This window comes from Schistocerca gregaria, chromosome 6 (genome assembly GCF_023897955.1).
Source record: "Schistocerca gregaria isolate iqSchGreg1 chromosome 6, iqSchGreg1.2, whole genome shotgun sequence".
NCBI lineage: Eukaryota > Metazoa > Arthropoda > Insecta > Orthoptera > Acrididae > Schistocerca > Schistocerca gregaria.
The window spans coordinates 124,880,725-124,903,741 of NC_064925.1; the positions used below are offsets into that span (position 1 = coordinate 124,880,725).

General features: G+C 40.6%; 1 protein-coding gene across 2 annotated transcripts in view; it reads right to left on the bottom strand.

Moving 5' to 3' along the window:
* Nucleotides 1–2,035: 2,035 nt before the first annotated feature.
* LOC126278012 (facilitated trehalose transporter Tret1-like) overlaps nt 2,036–23,017 on the bottom strand; it is a 97,661-nt gene continuing 76,679 nt past the window's right edge. Inside the window, exon 5 of one of the 2 annotated variants that reach the window (XM_049977717.1) lies at nt 2,036–6,624. In XM_049977717.1, the coding sequence (XP_049833674.1) occupies nt 6,121–6,624 (504 nt within the window). In that variant the 3' untranslated portion in view covers nt 2,036–6,120. The remainder of the gene's footprint in view (nt 6,625–23,017) is intronic. The other variant, XM_049977718.1, reaches the window with a different exon arrangement.

The window sequence follows — 23,017 nt, forward strand, 5'->3', positions numbered from 1 at the left end:
TCTAGCTTTACATTAGCTCACAATATTTTCTGAGTCTGAGCATTAGGAGACTTAAATTCGCCCTGTAACGGCGGAGGGAATGCATGTTGTGTGCATTATAAGAAATTTTGCTTATTATCAAGAGCATCTGGCAGTTTTCTATGCTATTCAGTTGCCTACAGATCCGAGTTGATTCCATCGGTAACTGTCCAGACCGGTTAACGTTGTATGAAGAAATGAAGCCCATAAAACTCACACAATGTATGGTCTAATTGTCTCTCTTCATTTCTCCCCTGTCATGCACTTCTGTCTTTTTTCATCACTTCTGAGTAATACTGCTTATGTTTCTAAAAATCTATTGTAATATAGTTTCTGACATTAAGACCATCCTGTCAGAGAACAAGATTCCAATTCAATTTGTAAAGAAATGTAATATATTTAGTGTTAGTGACTGAACTATGTGTTTGATCAATAAGTGTTCAGCAGTAGTGATTGTGCATAATAGATGTAATGTGTCACCGCTTTTTATTTCCTAACTTAAACAGAGTGTTTTGAAGACAGCTCTCATTTTCAGGGCTAATACTGAACATACGCTCTTCCTGTATTACTCCTGATGTACACAGTAGCACTGCATACATTAACTTATGACATCCTTTTTCTAAGACGTTATATTACCATGTGCTCAATGTATGATGCACAGGAAATGTTTCCGTATTTAGTCTTAGTGTCTTTGGCCATCATATCCACCGAGCGTGATGACTACTGCTATTTCTGTAGGTTTCAGTTGGTACATACCTTTCTTAGTTGTATGCTGGTGGAGATTATGAAATAACTAATGGGACACCTGCCTGTGGCTTGAAGAGGCTTTCAATTTATTTGGTATTCACACATCGACTTTTGTCGGTAATAGCTCAGTATGATTTCATATAGGCTTATGACACCATATGAATAACATGTATGCGTGTGTATAGACAATACGAGACATGAGTATGTTAAAGGGTACAAGAACTTTCGGCCATGTAATGGAGCTTCCTACATCTATATGTATACTGTGCAGGCTATCTTAGTCAATAATTCAAGTTTTTAAGATTTTAAAGGTGAAAGTGCATGAATTGTTATTTTTTCAGTAAAACCTATAGACACTTATTTACAGCACTATATCTTTAACATTCCGACGTAAGAAAAAGAGTGGTATCATTTTAACGGAGTGTCATTGCCTTTTATACACGAAAACGCTGTTTCACCCTATTTGACGAGGAGAGGCTAGGATCAGTGAGATCCTTTATTGAAGCGTCTTGCCATAGGCCACAGATACAATAGGCAGCATATGTTCTCACTTTACTGTGTTACCGACATCTTGATAGTGCCTTATAGAGTAAACTTTTTCTTTGTTACAGTATTTACAGGCAAGCTATTTACTGTAGTAGTGAAGTCTTGTGAAGTTCACGGAAAACGCATGAAAGGAATAAATATTTTAGTCGTTAAATTTTGATACATATTTTCTATATAAGTTCATTGAATTATACGCTTAAAGGCTGAAATTAAGGAATTATATCTTTTACGACCAGTTTCGAATCGTCTGTTTTAGGGACGATATTTCTGTATAAGTGTTGTGGTTTATTGACAAAGATCATCCTGTATCTGCCTCATGAATGTAGATGCTTAAATTTAATAAATTTGAGTGATATTGTCTTTATTTCTTTAGTTTATTTCACGAACTTTCTTTTATGTAATCATCACTTTTGCTAACATTTTCCCATGGAAAGCTGTCGTAGGAATGTTTCGCCCCTTCCCTACAAAAGGAAGAACATACGTAAATTTAATCTGTATAGCGTTTGAAAGTTAGTGTACCTACAGATTTTGTTTTTTGTTAGGTAAATATCTGTTATTTAATGTATGTAAAAGATAGAGTTGAGAAAGAAACGACTAGGAATACCCTTCTTTGAAATTTCTCTGTTTTTCATTTATAGTATCTGGTGAGTAACAAACGCTTTGTATTACTTTTAGCGCTTCATTCGTAACATCATCTGGCATCATTTAAATTATTGGTAATGAATTTGCTATTAGCACAAATTTTATTTTATATTTCTCTCCTTACACATTGCTTTTTGTAACACACAACTTCCCTTTATTAAGCTCCTGTCTAAGAGATTAAGATATAATATAATAAAAAAATTACATAGGAATTAACTTTTTAACTTTAAGATAACTGCTGTTCCCACAAAAAATGGCATTAACAGAGCTATGTTCTTACTATCACAGCTATTTTCTCATAGTTGTGTTTCATTCATTGTATTAATCTAAGAAGCATTCTCAAATTTTTTGATTCTAGTCCAGAAGTATAATTTTGCTTATGACAAAAATGTATTTCTCAGTTGCACATCGCCATGTAAGACACCGAACGTAATTCTCTAATATACATTCCATAGGTGTTGGAAGATTCTAACTATGTACTGCACTCTATGGAGAATTATTGTGGCCCATTAAGCTCATCTATAACAAAAATACACGATATGTTGAAATATTCAGCAGACATTTACGCAAAAGTGATTATATTCCTTTAGCAGTTTCAGGCAACTGGTGCTATTCTTCATAAGATTATAATTATCGCGTTCTTAGAAAGCGTCAGAAATATCTGTAGAGATATGGAGTATGCAAACCAAACATCAACTACAAACATCATTCCATCTTCTGAACAAGGGCATTAGGTGACTAAAAGCGATAAGAAAATAAAATTTCTTTTGTGTAACTGGTTGCTGTTTATTTCAACAAATAGAAGCACAGTTGCTGAAGACGGATAAAATTCTAAATATACAATAATTAGGAGATTTTAGTTGCAAAAACCAAGTAAAAAAAAGCACTGTCACTACAGTGATATCAAGATTATAGGAATATTACCAGGGTAGTACTCAGGACATACAAAAATGGGTTCTATCTGTAGAACATTATGGTGGGAAACCAAGTATTGATGTGTGGTAATTTTGTCAGAGACACACATTTGATTTTGCTTTGGACAAGATACTTTTGTTGGCACTCAACATATTAGATGAATTCACAAAATGCTTTATAACGAGAACGATTCATGTCAGTTTCTGAACTTGGAAGTTTCCATCTATCACTCAAGTTTAAAGCTGTGATTAACATTAGCTTGAAATCCTTAAATAGCTATACAGTGCATGTTTCAGACGGCAAACCTGTTAATAATGCATGCCTGATCACACTCGCGTTCTCAACAGACATAGCAGTGCAATATATCGTACTTTCAGTTTCTTTTTTTTTTTTACTAGATTTAGTAGAGATCACGAAATGAGAATCCTCATACAGGATAAAAACCGGACATGGATAAAGCGAGTGTTATGTCTGACAGCACAAAAACACATGGTTTTCTGAAATTGTCTAAAGACGTAGTACTTCCTAACAAACTGATCTATTGTGTCCACATCCTGTGTTAGACGTAAACTAGATGATGCATAGTGGGACAAAAATTGAGAATTTAGCAAACAGAAAACATTTATGGCGCTTTTAAAAGATATGGACAAAAAATACCATACATACAATGGATTTGGACAGTATTTTACCTGAGATGACAAATATGGCACGAATATCGGACATTTGGCAGAAATTTCGTTATTTTTAATTATATATACGTGGTACTAACACAGCTGTTCATCTTATTATTTAATCTGTTTTTCCTTTAACCTGAGATAAAGTTGTCATCAGTATGAAGATTGTGATGAACACCAATAGAAATGGTTCTACTGGAGGTATCATGCCCTTGCGACCCTCGTGCTTTTGAGCTGCATTTCCACATTAAGAAACATTGATAGATGTGAGCGGAGTAACGAGTGGAAGAAAAAAATTCTGTGAGCGACCTGGGATCAAACCCCAGAGCTTTAGAGCCGTAGTCGGAAGATTTACTACTGAGGCATAAAGCTTAGGTATCGCAAAAGAACAGTGACAATCACATCCAACTGCGTTAGTGAATAGTGGCGCTTTTAGCCTTATTCCATCTGTCACGTAACTTTGAAAGTAGTTTCAAAAATAAGCAGTATGGAACTTGAAGAGAGCGACATGTCTGTTTATCTGTGTTCTAAGCTTTTGACCCCTTTTCTTAGAAGATGCTGGTGCAATTGATGTATGGGAGTAGAGCTAATGCTTTTACAAGGTGTCTGGGCTAGAGATAAACAAAAACATTTATTTGTATTTCTAGCTATTAAAGTTTACAACTTTGTTTGTCCAGCCTTGTACACAGCATCTCAATATATGCTGGTGCAGTTCATTGTGGACATCGTCTATAGCTCTACAGATGCCGAATCATTATTCCACTTCTCGTCACATGTCCATAAGCATGACAGGTGTTATGGCCTCCACTGTCGCGCATAGCCCCGTTGTCTCTGATCTACCAGCTCTCGAAACCTTGTTCTGTAAGCAATGTCCTTGACAAACCCCTTCGCTCCTTCAGATACAAAACACAGAAGTCAAACCAGGGGGAGGGGCAGGAATCGTCCTGCTGGAAGTGACGTCGGGTGGCATCTATGGAACTGCATAATTCGCTATTATGTCGAGATACGTGTGCTCTGTCACTAGCGAGCATGCCTCATGCAAATCAGCGCTGTTCATAGAATAGCCAGGATCACATCTTGGAGAATTCTTTCGTTACACGTTTTTTTTCTGTATATCTCTTGCCTGCAGACCCTTCATAAGGAGCCGTTCACACCAGTGAAGTTGGTCATCCAGTTGATGGAGCATGTAAGATGAATTTAAATGCAGATACAAACGAATACTATATTGGGAACAATTTGTATATGATGTGAAGTGAACGTATCCTCAGAGTCCTCAGATTTCAATTAAAAAATTTTATTACTGTACATTATAGTTCGGTGTATGTAAATGTATATCTAAATTTCAGCTCCAACTCAGTGCCTTTTTTAATGTGGATTTTTGATTACAAATGTACCATAAAGGGAAGGACCTCTCCCGAAGACTATTCCGCTTTCTTTCGTTCACTTGAAAAGGTGCATGTTCCGCCGCTTTGTTTTTGCCAACCACTGTGGGCTATCAGTGTAGTTGTGGCTTGCAATGCTAGTGAACACATCCAGCCCAGCCGACGTTCAGTCATTGTCGGTCGGATGGTAGCAGTGAAGAAATCGACGATAGAGAACATGGAAGTGTGAGTAGAAGTAGTGATAATTTTAACATTGGGGACAGAGTATTGACGGTGCATGAAAGATGCAATTGTCACATGTAAAATAATGAAACATGTATATTTGGCAGCTGTCTGACATGATTAAGCAAAGTGATGCAATTGGAACTAGCATTATATTGTAATATTTGGTGCTGACAAACAAAGTGAACATTACATTACAAAACAATTTTATCTGGGTTTCTTTTTTAATTTATTCGTTTTCACACAAAACGCCACCCCATAGCGAGTGACGCACATGACAACAGTTCGATGCCATCCCAAAGGTAGAGTAGAACACATTGATATTCTCTGGAAAACATCTGAAGCATGGAAGACGGATCACGACATACTTTTTAACATAAAGACTATGGGAATCACTGATCAACTATAAATATTGCTTGTTGTAGACTCTTACACTAACATTTCCTTTCACAGTTAACATTCAAAAATTGTGCAGTTAATTAACTACACTACAACTGACAATTAACTGTGTATGATATTCATGAAGTAACGGTGCGCCGAACTCACTATAGTAACTAAGCATACAGCAATTCTATTACAATGGAATCTTCCTTCATCTGTCAAAATCTTAAAGCTTCTTCATGTACAAAATACTGTGTATGCATACTCCAGCTCTCTTATCACCATAAGCCTTCTTATTTGACGTTTTCAGTGGTGAATAATTAGATGCACATGCTGAAAAGATTTCTGAGGAGCGAGATTTGGGACAATATCATACACACAATTTCACGTCTATTTTAATAGATTCTTCAAATCAGTGGCTAAAGAAAATAAATTTTGAAATGTAACGCATCAATTATCAAGAAGAGGCACATTTCAGATTACGACTCAGTTTAGCAGTATTCTGGAGACAATGCTTTACTACAGGGTGAAACAAAATGTTATGCAAACAGAAGTGACAAATTTCAGAAATACTTGTAATGCAAGATAGCACATCATTGGGAGTTGTTGATAATGACATCCTTTGCACCACTGAGTTCCTTGATAATGTCCTCCAGAGGTCGTCCCTTGGTTTCTGGTAGCAACCAACATTCGATGAGAGCACAGACCAAACAGACAGCTGCAAAGAACCAGAAGGCGCCGTAAGCTCCCATTGTCTCTGACATGGTTGGATAAAGTTTGGAAATGATGGTTGAAGAGCCAGGGAGAATTGTGTACATGATAATGGCGGCCACAGGTCTGATCCTTGGAGCCACTATTTCAGCTAGCACCACATATGGCAGTGCGTTCAGTCCAGCTGCCAGTGTCAAACAGTATATAGAGAGACATGTGGCAGGAAGCCAGCCAAAGGAAGACAGGTCCACCTCCATCTCTTGCTTGAGGTACATGTAGACACCCAAGATTGCTACCGAAGTCCCGACAACCCCATTAGAGAGAAACAGCAGGGGTCGTCGACCTAGGCGGTCTATCACCAGTGCAGACACCAAAGTGCCAACAACCTGTCGAAAAAGGCAACAAATGGAAAGTCAACATTCAGAAATATTTGTACATTGCTTGTTTTCGAAATATTTTGGTAATGAGGATATGACTGTTTAAGTTATTGTAAATATTATTTATGAATATACATACAGTTTAATTGGAAGTATTGTTATAGGCAGTGCCAGACAGCATATAAGCATGTTAAGAACTGCGTTAAACCATACACAGATGTACTAGTTATTCTATTTTTTAATATTGACTTTGGTCAATTTCAGATATTCCACGGGTCATCTGCACACAGGGAACAAACTATACATAAAATATATACAATGACTATACCTCACAAAAGATTGTTCATACATACATACATACATACATACATTTGATATGTATGAGTATTATGCACACAGTGTGACATAGATATAACAACATATATTCAAACTTGTTCAGCTGCCTATTTCCCAACTGCAATGGTTACTCATTCTGAAATGTACTAATTCAGTATAAGATGTGTTATACACAACATCTCCTATATCATAGAATATAAACATTAAAGTGCATGGAACAGCCAATAGTATGTATTTTACTGCTGCTGTTGTCCAAAGATCTTATGTTACAGACACAACAATATGTCAAACAGCTAATTAGGAAAATTCACTCGCTGTCTAATTACAGTGTGGGATAGTATGTAGTTACAGAAATACCACCAAAAAATAAAAGATGCAGATGGTGCCTATGGTTAAACAGGCACATTTTTATGGATGAAACACAAATGACACTGGCTTAATATTACACGAATAACAAGGCTGAATCACATAGCGTAACTCATTATGATTATATTTATGGGACAAATATATTCTTCCCCCCCTCCCCCTTCATGAACCATGGACCTTGCCGTTGGTGGAGAGGCTTGCGTGATCAGCGATACACATGACGGTACCGTAGGTGCAACCACAACAGAAGGGCATCTGTTGAGATGCCAGACAAACGTGTGGTCCCTGAAGAGGGGCAGCACAGCCTTTTCAGTGGTTGCAGGGACAACATTCTGGATAATTGACTCATCTGGCCTTGTAACACTAACCAAAACGGCCTTGCTGTGCTGGTTCTGCGAATGGCTGAAAGCAAGAGCAAACTACAGCCGTAATTTTTCCCGAGGGCATGCAGCTTTACTGTATGATAAAATGATGATGGCGTCCTCTTGGGTAAAATATTCCGGAGGTAAAATAATCCCCCATTCGGATCTCCGGACGGGGGCTACTCAGGAGGACGACGTTATGAGGAGAAAGAAAACTGGCGTTCTACGGATCGGAGCGTGGAATGTCAGATCCCTTAATCGGGCAGGTAGGCTAGAATATTTAAAAAGGGAAATGGATAGGTTAATGTTAGATATAGAGGGAATTAGTGAAGTTCGGTGGCAGAAGGGACAAGACTCCTGGTCAGGTGAATACAGGGTTATAAATACAAAATCAAATAGGGGTAATGCCGGAGTAGGTTTAATAATGAATTAAAAAAAATTTAGTACGGGTAAGCTACTACAAACAGCGTAGTGAACGCATTATCGTGGCCAAGATAGACACGAACCCCACACCTAATACAGTAGTACAAGTTTATATGCCAACTAGCTCTGCAGATGGTGAAGAAATCGATGAAATGTATGATGAGATAAATTATTCAGGTAGTGAAGGGACACGAAAATGTAATAGTCATGGGTGACTGGAATTCAAGAGTAGGAAGAGGGTGAGAAAGAGACGTAGTAGGTGTATTTGGTTTGGGCTAAGAAATGAAAGAGGAAGTCGCTTGGTAGAATTTTGCGCAGAGCGTAACTTAATCACAGCTAACACTTGGTTTAAGAATCATGAAAGAAGGTTATATCCATGGAAGAACCCTGGAGGTACTAAAAGGTATCAAATAGATTACATAATGGTAAGGCAGAGATTTAGAAACGAGGTTTTAAATTGTAAGACATTTCCAGGGGCAGATGTGGACTCTGACCACAATACATTGGTTATGAACTGTAGATTAAAACTGAAGAAACTGCAAAAAGGTGGGAATTCAAGGCGATGGGACCAGAGGTTGTACATAGAGCATAAGGGAGCAATTGACAGGAATGAGGGAAAGAAATGCAGTAGAAGAAGAATAGGTAGCTTTGAGGGATGAGATGATCAAGTAGGTAAAAACACGAGGGCTAGTAGAAACCCTTGGGTAACAGAAGAAATATTGAATTTAATTGATGAAAGGAGAAAATATAAAAATGCAGTAAATGAAGCAGGCAAAATGGAATACAAACGTCTCAAAAATGAGATCGACAGGAAGTGCAAAATGGCTAAGCATGTACGGCTAGAGGACAAACGTAAGGATGTAGAGGCTTATCTCACTAGGGGTAAGATAGATAAGGCCCAAAGGAAAATTAAAGAGACCTTTGGAGGAATGAGAACCACTTGCATGAATATCAAGAGCTTCGATGGAAACCCAGTTCTAAGCAAAGAAAGGAAAGCATAAAGAAGGAAGGAGTATATAAAGGGTCTATACAAGGGCGATGTACTTGAGTACAATATTATGGAAATGGAAGAGGATGTAGATGAAGATGAAATGGGAGATATGATATTGCGTGAAGAGTTTGGCAGAGCACTGAAAGACCTGAGTCGAAACAAGGCCCCGGGAGTAGACAACATTCCATTAGAACTACTGACGGCCTTGGGTGAGCCAGTCCTGACAAAACTCTACCATCTGGTGAGCAAGATGTATGAGACAGGCGAAATACCCTCAGACTTCAAGAAGAACATAATAATCCCAATCCCAAAGAAAGCAGGTGCAGACAGAAGTGAAAATTACCGAACTATCAATTTAATAAGTCACAGCTGCAAAATACGAACGCGAATTCCTTACAGACACATGGAAAAACTGATAGAAGCCGACCTCAGGGAAGATCAGTTTGGATTCCGTAGAAATATTGGGAGACGTGAAGTAATACTGACCTTACGACTTCTCTTAGAAGAAAGATTAAGGAAAAGCAAACCTACATTTATAGCACTTGTAGACTTAGAGGAAGCTTTTGACAATGTTGATTGGAATACTCTCTTTCAAATTCTGAAGGTGGCAGGGGTGAAATACAGGGAGCGAATGGCTATTTACAATTTGTACATAAAGAAGATGGCAGTTGTAAGAGTTGAGGGGTATGAAAGGGAGGCAGTGGTTGGGAAGTGAGTGAGACAGGGTTGTAGCCTATCCCCGATGTTATTCAATCTGTGTATTGAGCGAGCGGTAAAGGAAACAAAAGAAAAATACGGAGTAGATATTAAAATCCATGGAGAAGAAATAAAAACTTCGACGTTTGGCGATGACATTGTAATTCTGTCAGAGACAGCAAAGGACATAGAAGACTAGTTGAATGGAATGGACAGTGTCTTGAAAGGGGGGTATAAGATGAAAATCAACAAAAGCAAAACGAGGGTAATGGAATGTAATTGAATGAAGTTGGGTGATGCTGAGGGAATCAGATTAGGAAATGACACACTTAAAGTAGTAAAACAGTTTTGCTATTTGTGGAGCAAAGTAACTGATGATAGTCGAAGTAGAGAAGATATCAAATGTAGACTGGCAATGGAAAGGAAAGCCTTGCTGAAGAAGAAAAATTTGTTAACATCGAGTATAGATTTAAATGTCAGGAAGTCGTTTCTGAAAGTATTTGTATATAGTGTAGCCATGTATGGAAGTGAAACGTGGGCGATAAATAGCTTGGACAAGAAGAGAATATAAACTTTCGAAATGTGGTGCTACAGAAGAATGCTGAAGATTGGATGGGTACATCACGTAACTAATGAGGAGGTATTGAATAGAATTTGGGAGAAGAGGAGCTTGTGGCACATGAATAAGGGATCGGTTGGTACGACATGTTCAGAGACATAGAGGGATCACCAATTTAGTATTTGAGGGCAGCGTGGAGGGTAAAAACCGTAGAGGGAGACCAAGAGATGAATACACTAAGCAGATTCAGAAGGATGTAGACTGCAGTAGGTACTGGGAGATGAAGAAGCTTGCACAGGATAGAGTAGCATAGAGAGCTGCATCAAATCAGGCTCAGGACTGAAGACAACAACAACAACAACAACAACAACAACAATAGTATCCTTTCCAATGTATAAGGCCCCAAAATATGTATATCCATTGAGGCGAGCCAATCACTTTGGTTATAGGCATCTACTACTGACCAGGCTGTCACAGTACAACTTCATAATTTGACTGGATACACTGTTCTACTGATTTCTCCTCACAGCTAGAGAATGCATAAGCATAAGAAACAAAATTTATCATTCTGACATCTTAAATGAGTATGGATATCCGCCTTTTATAAGCACATGGTCAACTGATTCTACTTACATAATTTATTTTTGAGTGAAGTATGGTGGATTGATATAGCCACATGCTAAATTACACTAATCGATTTTAGGAGTATTAACTGCACAGATTTAAAAGAGTAAATATACATATATAATGTGTGTGTTGGGGGTGGGGGGTGGGGTGGGGAGGGTTGCAGTGGTGAGTGGGTGTTATTGTGTTGCATTTCTAGTTTACTAAAACTCCTTTGGAAAGTATGTCAATATAAAGTAAGATTGATATAAAGTAAGATTTAACACTGTAATGCATTCATCCTCTTAACATTCAGTGAAATTAGGTGCAGTACCTGACTGGAACAATCCACAGAAGAGTCAATGAGTATGTGGATCATTCTGAAAATTGTTAGATAATTATTCTGACATCTCAACATTAATGGGCATTACTTGTGTTAAATATCAGTGGGGTACTGTAGTCGATATAATATAATTCAATGATAATAGTCATATAATCAGAATAAACTATAATTCCTAAGGAATTTTGATCACATATAGTGCATTAATAACTTTCATTATGAGTTAAAACTGCATTTGGATTTCTTTTCTCGGTATTGGTGCTTTTGATGATGCACTACAAATTCCTAATTAGATCTGATGGACGCGTCATGCTCTTTATATCTGGGCTATGGTTACAGTAACCACTATAATTGGACTATGTTTCTAAAACAATTTCCTCTTAATAGTTTAATGCAATTAGACTGTTTATAAAGCAATTTGCTTTTGTAATTGGACAGTTTATACGTTTTTTATACGTTTTTAATGTAGGAACTGATTTATATTTGCAAAACAATTTGGTTTTTATATGTGGACCAGATCTGTATATTTCATATAATTGGGCTTTATATAAAAATAACCAGTAAATGTTGTAAGATGAACTTTATATAAGTGCATAGACAACCAGTAATGTAATTTTTTATTTCCATTCCTTTGTCACATCATTTTAATGATAATATCGACTTCTTCATTTGCTCCCATTTTTCTTCCTATCTTTCCTATTCTGCTTGTATTCTTAGGTCATGTGTCTTCAATTAATTTTATGTATTAATTTTGATTTATTTTCTTTGGTTTTATCACCCTGTTTGTTTTGTCCACATTATCGGGTTCATTATATCTTTTACTCATTTTTTAAAATTTCGTTGTACTTATAAACCCTGCTTTCATTTGACTCTTCGTCTGCGTTATTTTGTCTATAGTGCAATAGGTATTTAGGACATGTTTTAAATGTTCATATGACGATTACCATCAAAAAAAAGAATGCACATCTGGTAACGAAAGATACACACACCAAAAGAAGTTTTGCATCACCCTAATTCCCAGAACTCCTGAAGATAGACGTTGACTGTGGATATTGTATCACAGACTGTTGAGAGATGTCACTAAACCCGCCCAAAGATGTAAACAACCATGCATGAGCAGCGCCTATTTGACGGAGGGTGTCCGACAGCCGATCAGTTCGTCATTCCACCAAAAAGGAGGTACACTGCTCGCGTTGTCTGTAGTTCACCCGTGGCTAGACGGTCATTACCGCGGTTCGATTGCATCCACATAGTTACTTTGTGCCAGGAAGGGCTGTCAAGAAGGGAAGTGTCCAGGCGTCTCGGAGTGAGCCAAAGCGCTGTTGTTCGGACATGGAGGAGATACAGAGAGACAAGGTCTATGATTTGCCTCGCTTAGGCCGCCCAAGGGACACGACTGGAGCTGATGACTGCTACCTACGGATTATGGGTCAGAGGAAGCCTGACATCAACGTCACCGTGTTGAAGAATGCTTTTCCTGCAGCCACAGGATGTCGTGTTACGACTCAAACTGTGCGCAATAGGCTGCATGATGCGCCACTTAACTCCCGACGTCCATGGCGAGGTCCTCCTTTGCAACCCGACGCCATGCAGCTCGGTTCAGTCGGGCCCAGCAACATGGCGAATGGACCGCTCAGGATTGGAGTCACGTTCTCTTCAGAGATGAGTGTCGCACATGCATTCAACTAGATAATCGTCGGAGACGTGTTTGGAGACAACCGGTCAGGCTGAACGCTTTAGACACACTGTCCATCGAGTGCAGCAAGGTGGAGGTCCCATGCCGTTTTCTGGTGGCATCACGTGGGGCCGACGTACGCCATTGGTGGTCATGGAAGGCGCCGTAACGGCTGTACGATACGTGAATGCCGTCCTCCGACCTGTAGTGCAACCATATCGGCAGCATATTGGCGAGGCATTCTTCTTCATGGACGACAATTGCCGCCCGCATCGTGCACTTCTTGTGAATGACTTCCTTCAGGATAACGACATCGCTCGACTAGAGTGGCCAGCATGTTCTCCAGACATCGAACATGCCTGGGAGAGACTGAAAAGGGCTGTTTATGGACAATGTGACCCACCAACCACTGCGATGGATCTACACCGAATGCCTTGATGAACTTGTGGATAGTATGCTACGACGAATACAGGCATCCACACAGACCTGCTACTGGGTATCAGAGGTACCGGTGTGTGTACAGCAATCTGGACCATCACATCTGGAGGTCTCGCTCTATGGTGGTACAACAGGCAAAGTGAGGCTTTCATGAGCAATAAAAAGGGCGGAAATGATATTTATGTTGATCTCTATTCCAGTTTCTGTACAGTTTCCGGAACTCTCGGAACCGAGGAGATGGAAATCTTTTTTTGATGTGTGTACATGTTTCACAACACTGCAGTCAATATAAACATATTTAGTCTTTCGTTTTTTAACTGATAAATCGGAATTTTTTAAAAAATAATTTAATACTATAATTGATAAATTTAGTGAAATTCATATTCACCAACATTACGATGGAAATAGAATGATATAAGAAAAAATTGAAACAAATGAAAAAAGTTCATACAAAGATTAAAATGATGTGAAATAGAAATTGCAGTTAAAGTAATTAACTGAATAAAAATAATGATCAACGTAATTTCGATAAAGATTTATGAATGGGAAATTTGCTATATGTGACAAGATTCGCACCCACAACTTCAAGGATGTGAAGCTATAATCCTATCGATTACGCTACGCAACTAGAAAACTTTACTCAACTTTTTTAACAATACGGAACATCGCGCAAAATTCTGAAATTTTGTTGACAATACTTACAAATGAGGGCTCACCAGGGTTCGTGGCTACAGTGTGTGATACCCTGGGATATTAACCTACACAACCGTAGAGATGGTTTCAAAAAGTCGATCCCACCACAGGAAATCTCTCCTAGTTAGTGTATTTAATCCTTTATTGAGATAAACGCGAGTTACATATCAGTAATTCTTATTCGATTGTATGGCAATGAAACATGGACTGTGGGAAATCCCGGAACAGGAGAAAAAAAAAATTTGCTCGGAGGACTATCGGCTTAACTTCTGAGGTCATCAGTCCTCTTGAACTTACAACTACTTATAACTAACATCACACACATCCATGCGCGGTTCCAGACTGTAGAGCCTAGAACCGCTCGGCCACCCCGACGACGGCACAGGAGAGAATCGAAGCATTTCAGATGTGGCGCCACAGACGAATGTTGTAAATTAGATGGACTGGTAAGGTAAGGAATGAGGAGATTCTGGCGGGATCGGAGAGGAAAATTATTATTGTTTTTTGGTCATCAGTCTACTGACTGTTTTGATGCGGCCCGCCACGAATTCCCGAATTCCTTTCCTGTGCTAACCTCTTCATCTCAGAGTAGCACTTACAACCTACGTCCTCAATTATTTGCTTGACGTATTCCTATTTCTGTCTTCCTCTACAGTTTTTGCCCTCTACAGATCCCTCTAGTACCATGGAAGTAATTCCCTCATGTCTTAGCAGATGTCCTATCATCCTGTCCCTTCTCCTTATCAGTGTTTCCCACATATTCATTTCCTCTCCGATTCTGCGTAGAACCTCCTCATTCCTTACCTTATCAGTCCACCTAATTTTCAACATTCGTCTATAGCACCACATCTCAAATGCTTCGATTCTCTTCTGCTCCGGTTTTCCCACAGTCCATGTTTCACTACCATAAAATGCTGTACTCCAGACGTACATCCTCAGAAATTTCTTCCTCAAATTAAGGCCGGTTTTTGATATTAGTAGACTTCTCTTGGCCAGAAATGCTTTTTTTGCCATAGCGAGTCTGCTTTTGATGTCCTCCTTGTTCCGTGCGTCATTAGTTATTTTACTGCCTAGGTAGCAGAATTCCTTAACTTCACTGACTTCGTGACCATCAATCCGGATTTTAAGTCTCACGCTGTTCTCATTTCTACTACTTCTCATTACCTTCGTCTTTCTCCGATTTACTTTTCAACCATACTGTGTACTCATTTATTCCGTTCAGCAGATCATTTAATTCTTCTTCACTTTCACTCAGGATAGCAATGTCATCAGCGAATCGTATCATTGATACCCTTTCAGCTTGTATTTTAATTCCACTCCTGAACCTTTCTTTTATTTCCTTAATTGTTTCCTCGATGTACAGATTGAAGAGTAGGGGCGAAAGGCTACAGACTTGTCTTACACCGTTCGTTCTTGATCGTCCACTCTTATTATTCCCTCTTGGTTGTTGTACATATTGTGTATGACCCGTCTCTTCCTACAGCTTACCCCTACTTTTTTCAGAATCTTGAACAGCTTGCACCATTTTATGTTGTCGAACGCTTTTTCCAGGTCGACAAATCCTATGAACGTGTCTTGATTTTTCTTTAGCCTTGCTTCCATTATTAGCCGTAACGTCAGAATTGCCTCTCTCGTGCCTTTAATTTTCCTAAAGTCAAATTGATAATCACGTAGCGCATTCTCAATTTTCTTTTCCGTTGTTCTGTATATTATTCTTGTAAGCAGCTTCGATGCATGAGTTGTCAAGCTGATTGTGCGATAATTCTCGCACTTGTCAGCTCTTGCCGTCTTCGGAATTGTGTGGATGATGCTTTTCCGAAAGTCAGATGGTATGTCGTCAGACTCATATACTCTGCTCACCAACGTGAATAGTCGTTTTGTTGCCACTTCCCCTAATGTTTTTAGAAATTCTGATGGAATGTTATCTATCCCTTCTGCCGTGTTTGACAGTAAGTCCTCCAAATCTCTTTTAAATTCCGATTCTAATACTGGATCCCCCATCTCTTCTAAATCGACTCCTGTTTCTTCTTCTATCACATCAGACTTCCTTCTTTCATCAATCAACAGAAGTATTTCTTCTGTTACCCATGGTTTCTTCGCAGCTACCTTCTTCGTACCTATGTTTTCCTTCCCAACTTCTGTGATGGCCCTTTTTAGAGACGTCCATTCCTCTTCAACTGTGTTGCCTTCTGCCCTATTCCTTATTGCTGTATCTATAGCGTTAGAGAACTTCAAAAGTATCTCGTCATTCCTTAGTACTTCCGTATCCCACTTTCCGTATCTCCCGGCCTTTTACAAATATACCTCCTCCTCTTGTGATTCTTGAACAGGGTATTCGCTATTACTAGCTGAAACTTGTTACAGAACTCAATTAGTCTCTCTGCTCTCTCATTCCTTGTGCCAAGCCCATATTCTCCTGTAACCTTTTCTTCTACTCCTTCCCCTACAACTGCATCCCAGTCGCCCATGAATATTAGATTTTCGTCCCCTTTTACATACTGCATTACCCTTTCAATATCCTCATACACTTTCTCTATCTGTTCATCTTCAGCTTGCGACGTCGGCATGTATACCTGAACTATCGTTGTCGGTGTTAGTCTGCCGTCGAAGCTGATTAGAACAACCCGGTGACTGAACTGTTCACAGTAACACACCGTCTGCCCTACCTTCCTATTCATAACGAATTCTTCACCTGGTAAACAATTTTCTGCTGCTGTTGATATTACCCGATACTCATCTGACCAGAAATCCTTGTCTTCCTTCACTTCACTGACCCCTACGACCTGTATATCTAGATTGAGCCTTTGCATTTCCATTTTCAGATTTTCTAGTTTCCCTACCACGTTCAAGTTTCTGACATTCCACGCCCCGACTCGTAGAACATTATCCTTTCGTTGATTATTCAATCTTTATCTCATGGTAACCTCCCCTTTGGCTGTCCCCTCCCGGAGATCCGAATGGGAGACTATTCCGGAATCTTTTGCCAATGGAGAGATCATCATGACACTTATTCAACTACAGGCCACATGACCTGTGGATACATGTTACGTGTCTTTAATGCAGTGGTTTCCATTGCCTTCTGCATCCTCATGTCGTTGATCATTGCTGATTCTTCCGCCTTTAGGGGCAATTTCCCACCCCTAGGACAAGAGAGTGCCCTGAACCTCTATCCGCTTCTCCGCCCTCTTTGACAAGGCCGTTGGCAGAATGAGGCTGACCTCTTATGCCGGAAGTCTTCGGCCGCCAATGCTGATAATTTATGTAAATTTAGGCAGTGGCGGGCATCGAACCCGGGACCGAAGACGTTTTGATTATGAATTAAAGACGCTACCCCTAGACCACGGGGTGGAAAACACTGTCAAGATGATGGCACAGGATGATAGGACACCTGTGAAGACATCAGGGAACGAATTTCATGGTACTAGATGAAAGTGTAGAGGGCAAAAACTATAGAAGAAGACAGAGATTGGAATATATCCAGCAAATAATTGAGGACGTAGGTTGTAAGTGCTACTCTAAGATGAAGAGGTTGGCGTAGGAGAGTAATTCGTGGCGGGACGCATCACGCCATTCAGAAGAATGATGACCAAGAAAAAAAGATGCAAGTCAAAACGCGAAACAACGCTCATTTCAACAGTCCAGTAACTCGATTTCTTATGCACTGTTTCATTCCCCATCATTGCTAAGCTGTAATAGGCTACAAAATCGAAATACAGCATCGGGCCAGAAGCATCCGTACACCTATGTTATGCGGAATTGTTCACTAGACGTCACACGAGGCAAACTCGCCAGTATGAAAGGAGGCGTGGAGAACTGTGTTGACAGTAGAAAAGCAGTAAGAGCAGAAAGGGTCACTCAAGAGAGATGAATGGCTTCGTATGTCGACTAGTCACTGGATGTCACCTGAGTAACATATCCATCACAGACATTTCATGAATTTTATCCATAGTGGATGCTGTCGAACTCCGTGACTGTTCCTTTATGGGGTTGTAGAAAAATATCCGCTACCAGTCACAATAAAAGGTTGTTTATTCGTCCCACGATCGGTTTCGGGCTTGCTCCCATCTTCAGGTGTTTAAACATTCGTTTACATTTTTGTACTGTTCGAGATCACTGTATAAATACAAATAAAAATTATTTGCTGGCGACTACACTAATACAAGTGGGACAGTTGTAAGTCGTAAGGCAGCATTTGACGAAAATATATCTGTACTTACAAAAAGATGAAGCACCATTATTACAGTCATGCTGTGACGATAGTTTTGCCACTTAGTTACACACTTATGGTCATTTTCACGTCCATATATCAGGTATAGCTCCATATTACACCATTGTGATGTGCACAGATATATGGGGAGATGAAGGATCGTGCACAGTATAAATTAGCATGGAGAGCTGCATCAAACCAGTCTCAGGACTGAAGACCACATCAACAATAAGGCTCAATATCGCTATAACAGCACTGCAAGAAACCAGGCTACCAGAAGAAGGCTCAATACGGGAAAAAAATCTATACTGGTTTCTGGAATGACAAAGATTTTGCTAGACCCAGACAGCATGGAATCGGTTATACTGTCCGCAATGATCTCTGAAGGCATTGTGACTACGATGCACAACAAACAGTGGACCACTGACTCTGATATCTGTATATGCACCGACACTTACCTTAGCTGCAAATGCCAAGGATCAGTTTTATGAACAACTCAGTGACGTAGTACAAGGAGCGCACTCCGGGACCGTATATGCAACCTTCGTCATTTCAACGCTCGTATTACGAGTGATTTTGCCGCTGGGCCTGATTGCCTAGGCAAACACGGAGTGGGCAAAATGAATGATAATGGTCTATGGTTGCTTGAATTCTGTGAAAGCATCAGTTATGTGTCACCAATTCATACTATAAAGGCAAACTGACCCACAAGGTTTCCTGGATGCAACCCAGCTCAAAACATTGGCACTAATTAGATCTTATTCTGACTGAAAGGAAAGATTTGCGTTACTTTCTTCATACAAATTCTGTTCTTAGTGCAGACTGTGACACGGATCAAGCACTGGCAGCGACAAAAGTGCGGTTCGTTTCACTTTGCCAGAACACCTTGCAAAACAGAAATTAATCTTTGCCAAAAAAGAAATACTGCTGCAGTAAATGTATTTAGTAAAGAGACACGAAAAGAGGTTAATCCCTGGGACCCAGCCGCTCCTATTTCTGAAGACTGGCAGAATATAAAATCGCATCTTATCGCTACGGCTGGAAATGTGTTCGTAATCTGGAAGCAAAATCCCAGGATTCGTTCATCGAGAACGTAGATGTCCTGAAACCTCTCCTTAAGGCTAAGCGTCAGGCCACTGTCACCTGGTATAAAAACCCACGCAGTTCTACACGCAGGGAGCTAAGAAACTGCTGTTCAACGCACTCTCTGCGACTGTATCAATACCTATTGGGAACAAGTTTGCACTGGCTTACAGGAGTATCTCAATGCTGGCGACGTTGATGGTGTGGGCTTGAAACGGGCCAGTGGATCCATTCCAAATAAGAGCGTACCACTCAAGGAAATAGATGTAAATGTCATCACACGTCGAAATCGTCAATTGCTCCGTTGGATAGAACATTACTTCAGCCTCTACTCACATCCCATCAACATTAGTTCAGAAGCAATGGATGAAACTCCTCAGATGACACCGTACCATGACTTATAAGTCACGCCTATTATGCAGGAGCTTCAAAGAGAAATTGCACTGTTCAAATGTGGGAAGTGCCCTGGCAAAGACAACATCTCCACAGAAACTGTAAAACATAAGCCAGTTTTTCCGCTCCTTTTCAACCTCTTACTGAAATGTTGGGCTGAGGCTACTGTGCCGCAAGGCATGCGTGATACCAATATTGTTGCACAAAGGTAAAGGCGATCTCGGCGATTGTAACTGTCACCGTGGAATCTCACTTCTAAGTATACCTGGAAAAATCATTTGCCATTGTGGTGTTCGGCAGACTTCAGAAGCTTGCCGAGCGCATATACCCTGAGGAAAAATGTGGGTTTCATCCTCAGCGATCTAAAGTTGACGTGATCTTCACACTCCGACAAATTCAGGATAATTGCCGCGATCAGAAAACCCCTCTGGTCATTACCTTTATCGACCTATACAAGGCTTTCGACACAGTCATCACCGAAGGACTGTATGTAGTACTTTTGAAAACAGGGTGTCCTCCAAAGCTCTTAAAGATGATCAAGGATTTCCAAGAAGATACGGAAGGTGCTGTGGTCTTCGACGGAATCACATCTGACTCGTTTGCGCCGGCCGGAGTGGCCGTGCGGTTCTGGGCGCTACAGTCTGGAACCGAGCGACCGCAACGGTCGCAGGTTCGAATCCTGCCTCGGGCATGGATGTGTGTGATGTCCTTAGGTTGGTTAGGTTTAATTAGTTCTAAGTTCTAGGCGACTGATGACCTCAGAAGTTACGTCGCATAGTGCTCAGAGCCATTTGAACCATTTTTCTTTTTTTGACCCGTTTGGTGTGAAAAGAGGGGTTGCGTATTGGCTCCCACTCTGTTCAATATCTTCTTCTCAGCACTCCTCAAAGTTGCTTTTGGTGAAATTAATCTGTGCATTCGTCTGTATGCCAGAGCTGAAGGGGAGCTCTACAACATTTCTCTACTCAGATCCAAGCGCTTCCGAGAACACTTAATTGTAAATAGCCTTTTATTTGCTGACGATGCTGCATTTGTAGCGCACACTCAAGACGATCTGCAAGAGCTTATGGATAGATTCTCTACTGCATCCAAGCTCTTCTCCATGGCTGTAAACGTAAAGTAGACGGTTGTCATGGCACAAAGATACACAGATCCTCCTTGTTGAAGGTACTCGGTAAGTTTTGCTATCTTAGTTCAATAATGACAGAAGATCTCTCCCTGGATGCACGAATAAGAAAGGCTGCCAGTACTTTCAGGAAGTTCCGCACACGTGTATGGGATAACAGACATCTCACATTGTCGACAAAAATTCTTGTGTATCAATATTGTGTGCTGAGTACTCTCTTGTACGGAGCTGACACTTGGACGTCGTATGCCAAACAGGAACGGAACGAATGCTCAACGCCTTTCACCTGCGGTGCTTACGCCGCGTGTTGGGAATATCATGGAAGGATCGTGTGACAAATGATTTGGTTCTGAAAACTACAAAACAACACATTAACACTGCCACGCTGAAGCAAAGTCGCCTGCGGTGGTCAGGACATCTGCATCGCGTGGACCACCCCCGTCTCCCCTGGCGCACAGTACGCAGTGAAATAGCAGGAGCAAAGAGACCTCGTGGAAGACGTTCACTGCGCCAAGCCTGATACGTGGGCAGTTGATATTGACAGTGACAAGTGGGAGCAACTCGCTGACGATAACAACAAATATAGGAAACTGACTACAGATGGTAGCGAGATGCCCAACCAATTATGGCTTCACAACTTAGCTGTAAAACGATCGCGCACACATGAACTTATGACTAACCCGCCCGCTGGAGCGACTCGTATTTGGCTCGCTTGAGGGCGCCAAGTCGGCTCTCGCATCGGACTTCTGAGCCACCAGCGTAAATGTCTCCAGGATGCCACTTGAATCTTCCGACAGGAAGCACCAGGCCATTGTACATTATACAGGGGGTCCATTGATAGTGACTGGGACAAATATCTCACGAAATAAGCATCAAACGAAAAAACTACAAAGAACGAAACTCGTCTAGCTTGAAGGGGGAAACCAGATTGCGTTATGGTTGGCTCGCTAGATGGCACTGCCATAGGTCAAACGGATATAAACTGCGATTTTTAAAATAGAAACCCCTATTTTATTTACATATTCGTGTAGTACGTAAAGAAATATGAATGTCTCACTTGGACTACCTTTTTCACTTTGTGGTAGAGGGCGCTGAAATAATCACAAACGTATAAGTACGTGGTATCACGTAACATTCCGCCAGTGCGGACGGTATTTGCTTCGTGATACATTACCCGTTTAAAAAGGACCGTTTACCAATTGCGGAAAAGTCGATATCGTGTTGATGTATGGGTACTGTGATCAAAATGCCCAACGGGCGTGTGCTATGTATGCTGCTCGGTATCCTAGACGACATCATCCAAGTGTCCGGACCGTTCGCCGGATAGTTACGTTATTTAAGGAAACAGTTAAGGAGAGAGTTAAGCCACATGTAAAACGTCAACCACGACCTGCAACAAATGATGATTGCCAAGTAAGTGTTTTAGCAGCCGTCGCGGCTAATCCGCACATCAGTAGCAGACAAACTGCGCGAGAATCGGGAATCTCAAAAACGTCGGTGTTGAGAATGCTACAGCAACATCGATTGCACCCGTACCATATTCCTATGCACCAGGAATTGCATGGCGACGACTTTGAACGTCGTGTACAGTTCTGCCACTGGGCACAAGAGAAATTACGGGACGATGACAGATTTTTTGCATGCGTTCTATTTAGCGACGAAGCGTCATTCAGCAGCAGCGGTAACGTAAACCGGCACAATATGCACTATTGGGCAACGAAAATCCACGATGGTTGCGACAAGCGGAATATCAGCGACCTTGGCGGGTTATTGTATCTTACGTCATTATGGGGGAAGGATAATTGGCCCCCATTTTATCGGTGGCAATGTAAACGGTGCAATATATGCTTATTTCCTACGTAATGTTCTACCGATGTTACTACAAGATGTTACACTGCATGACAGAATGGCGACGTACTTCCAACATGATGGATGTCCGGCACATAGCTCGCGTGCGGTTGAAGCATGAATAGCATATTTCATGACAGGTGGATTGGTCGTCGAAGCACCATTCGGTGGCGCGCACGTTCACCGGATCTGATGTCCCCGGGTTTCTTTCTGTGGGGAAAGTTCAAAGATATTTGCTATTGTGATCAACCGCCAACGCCTGA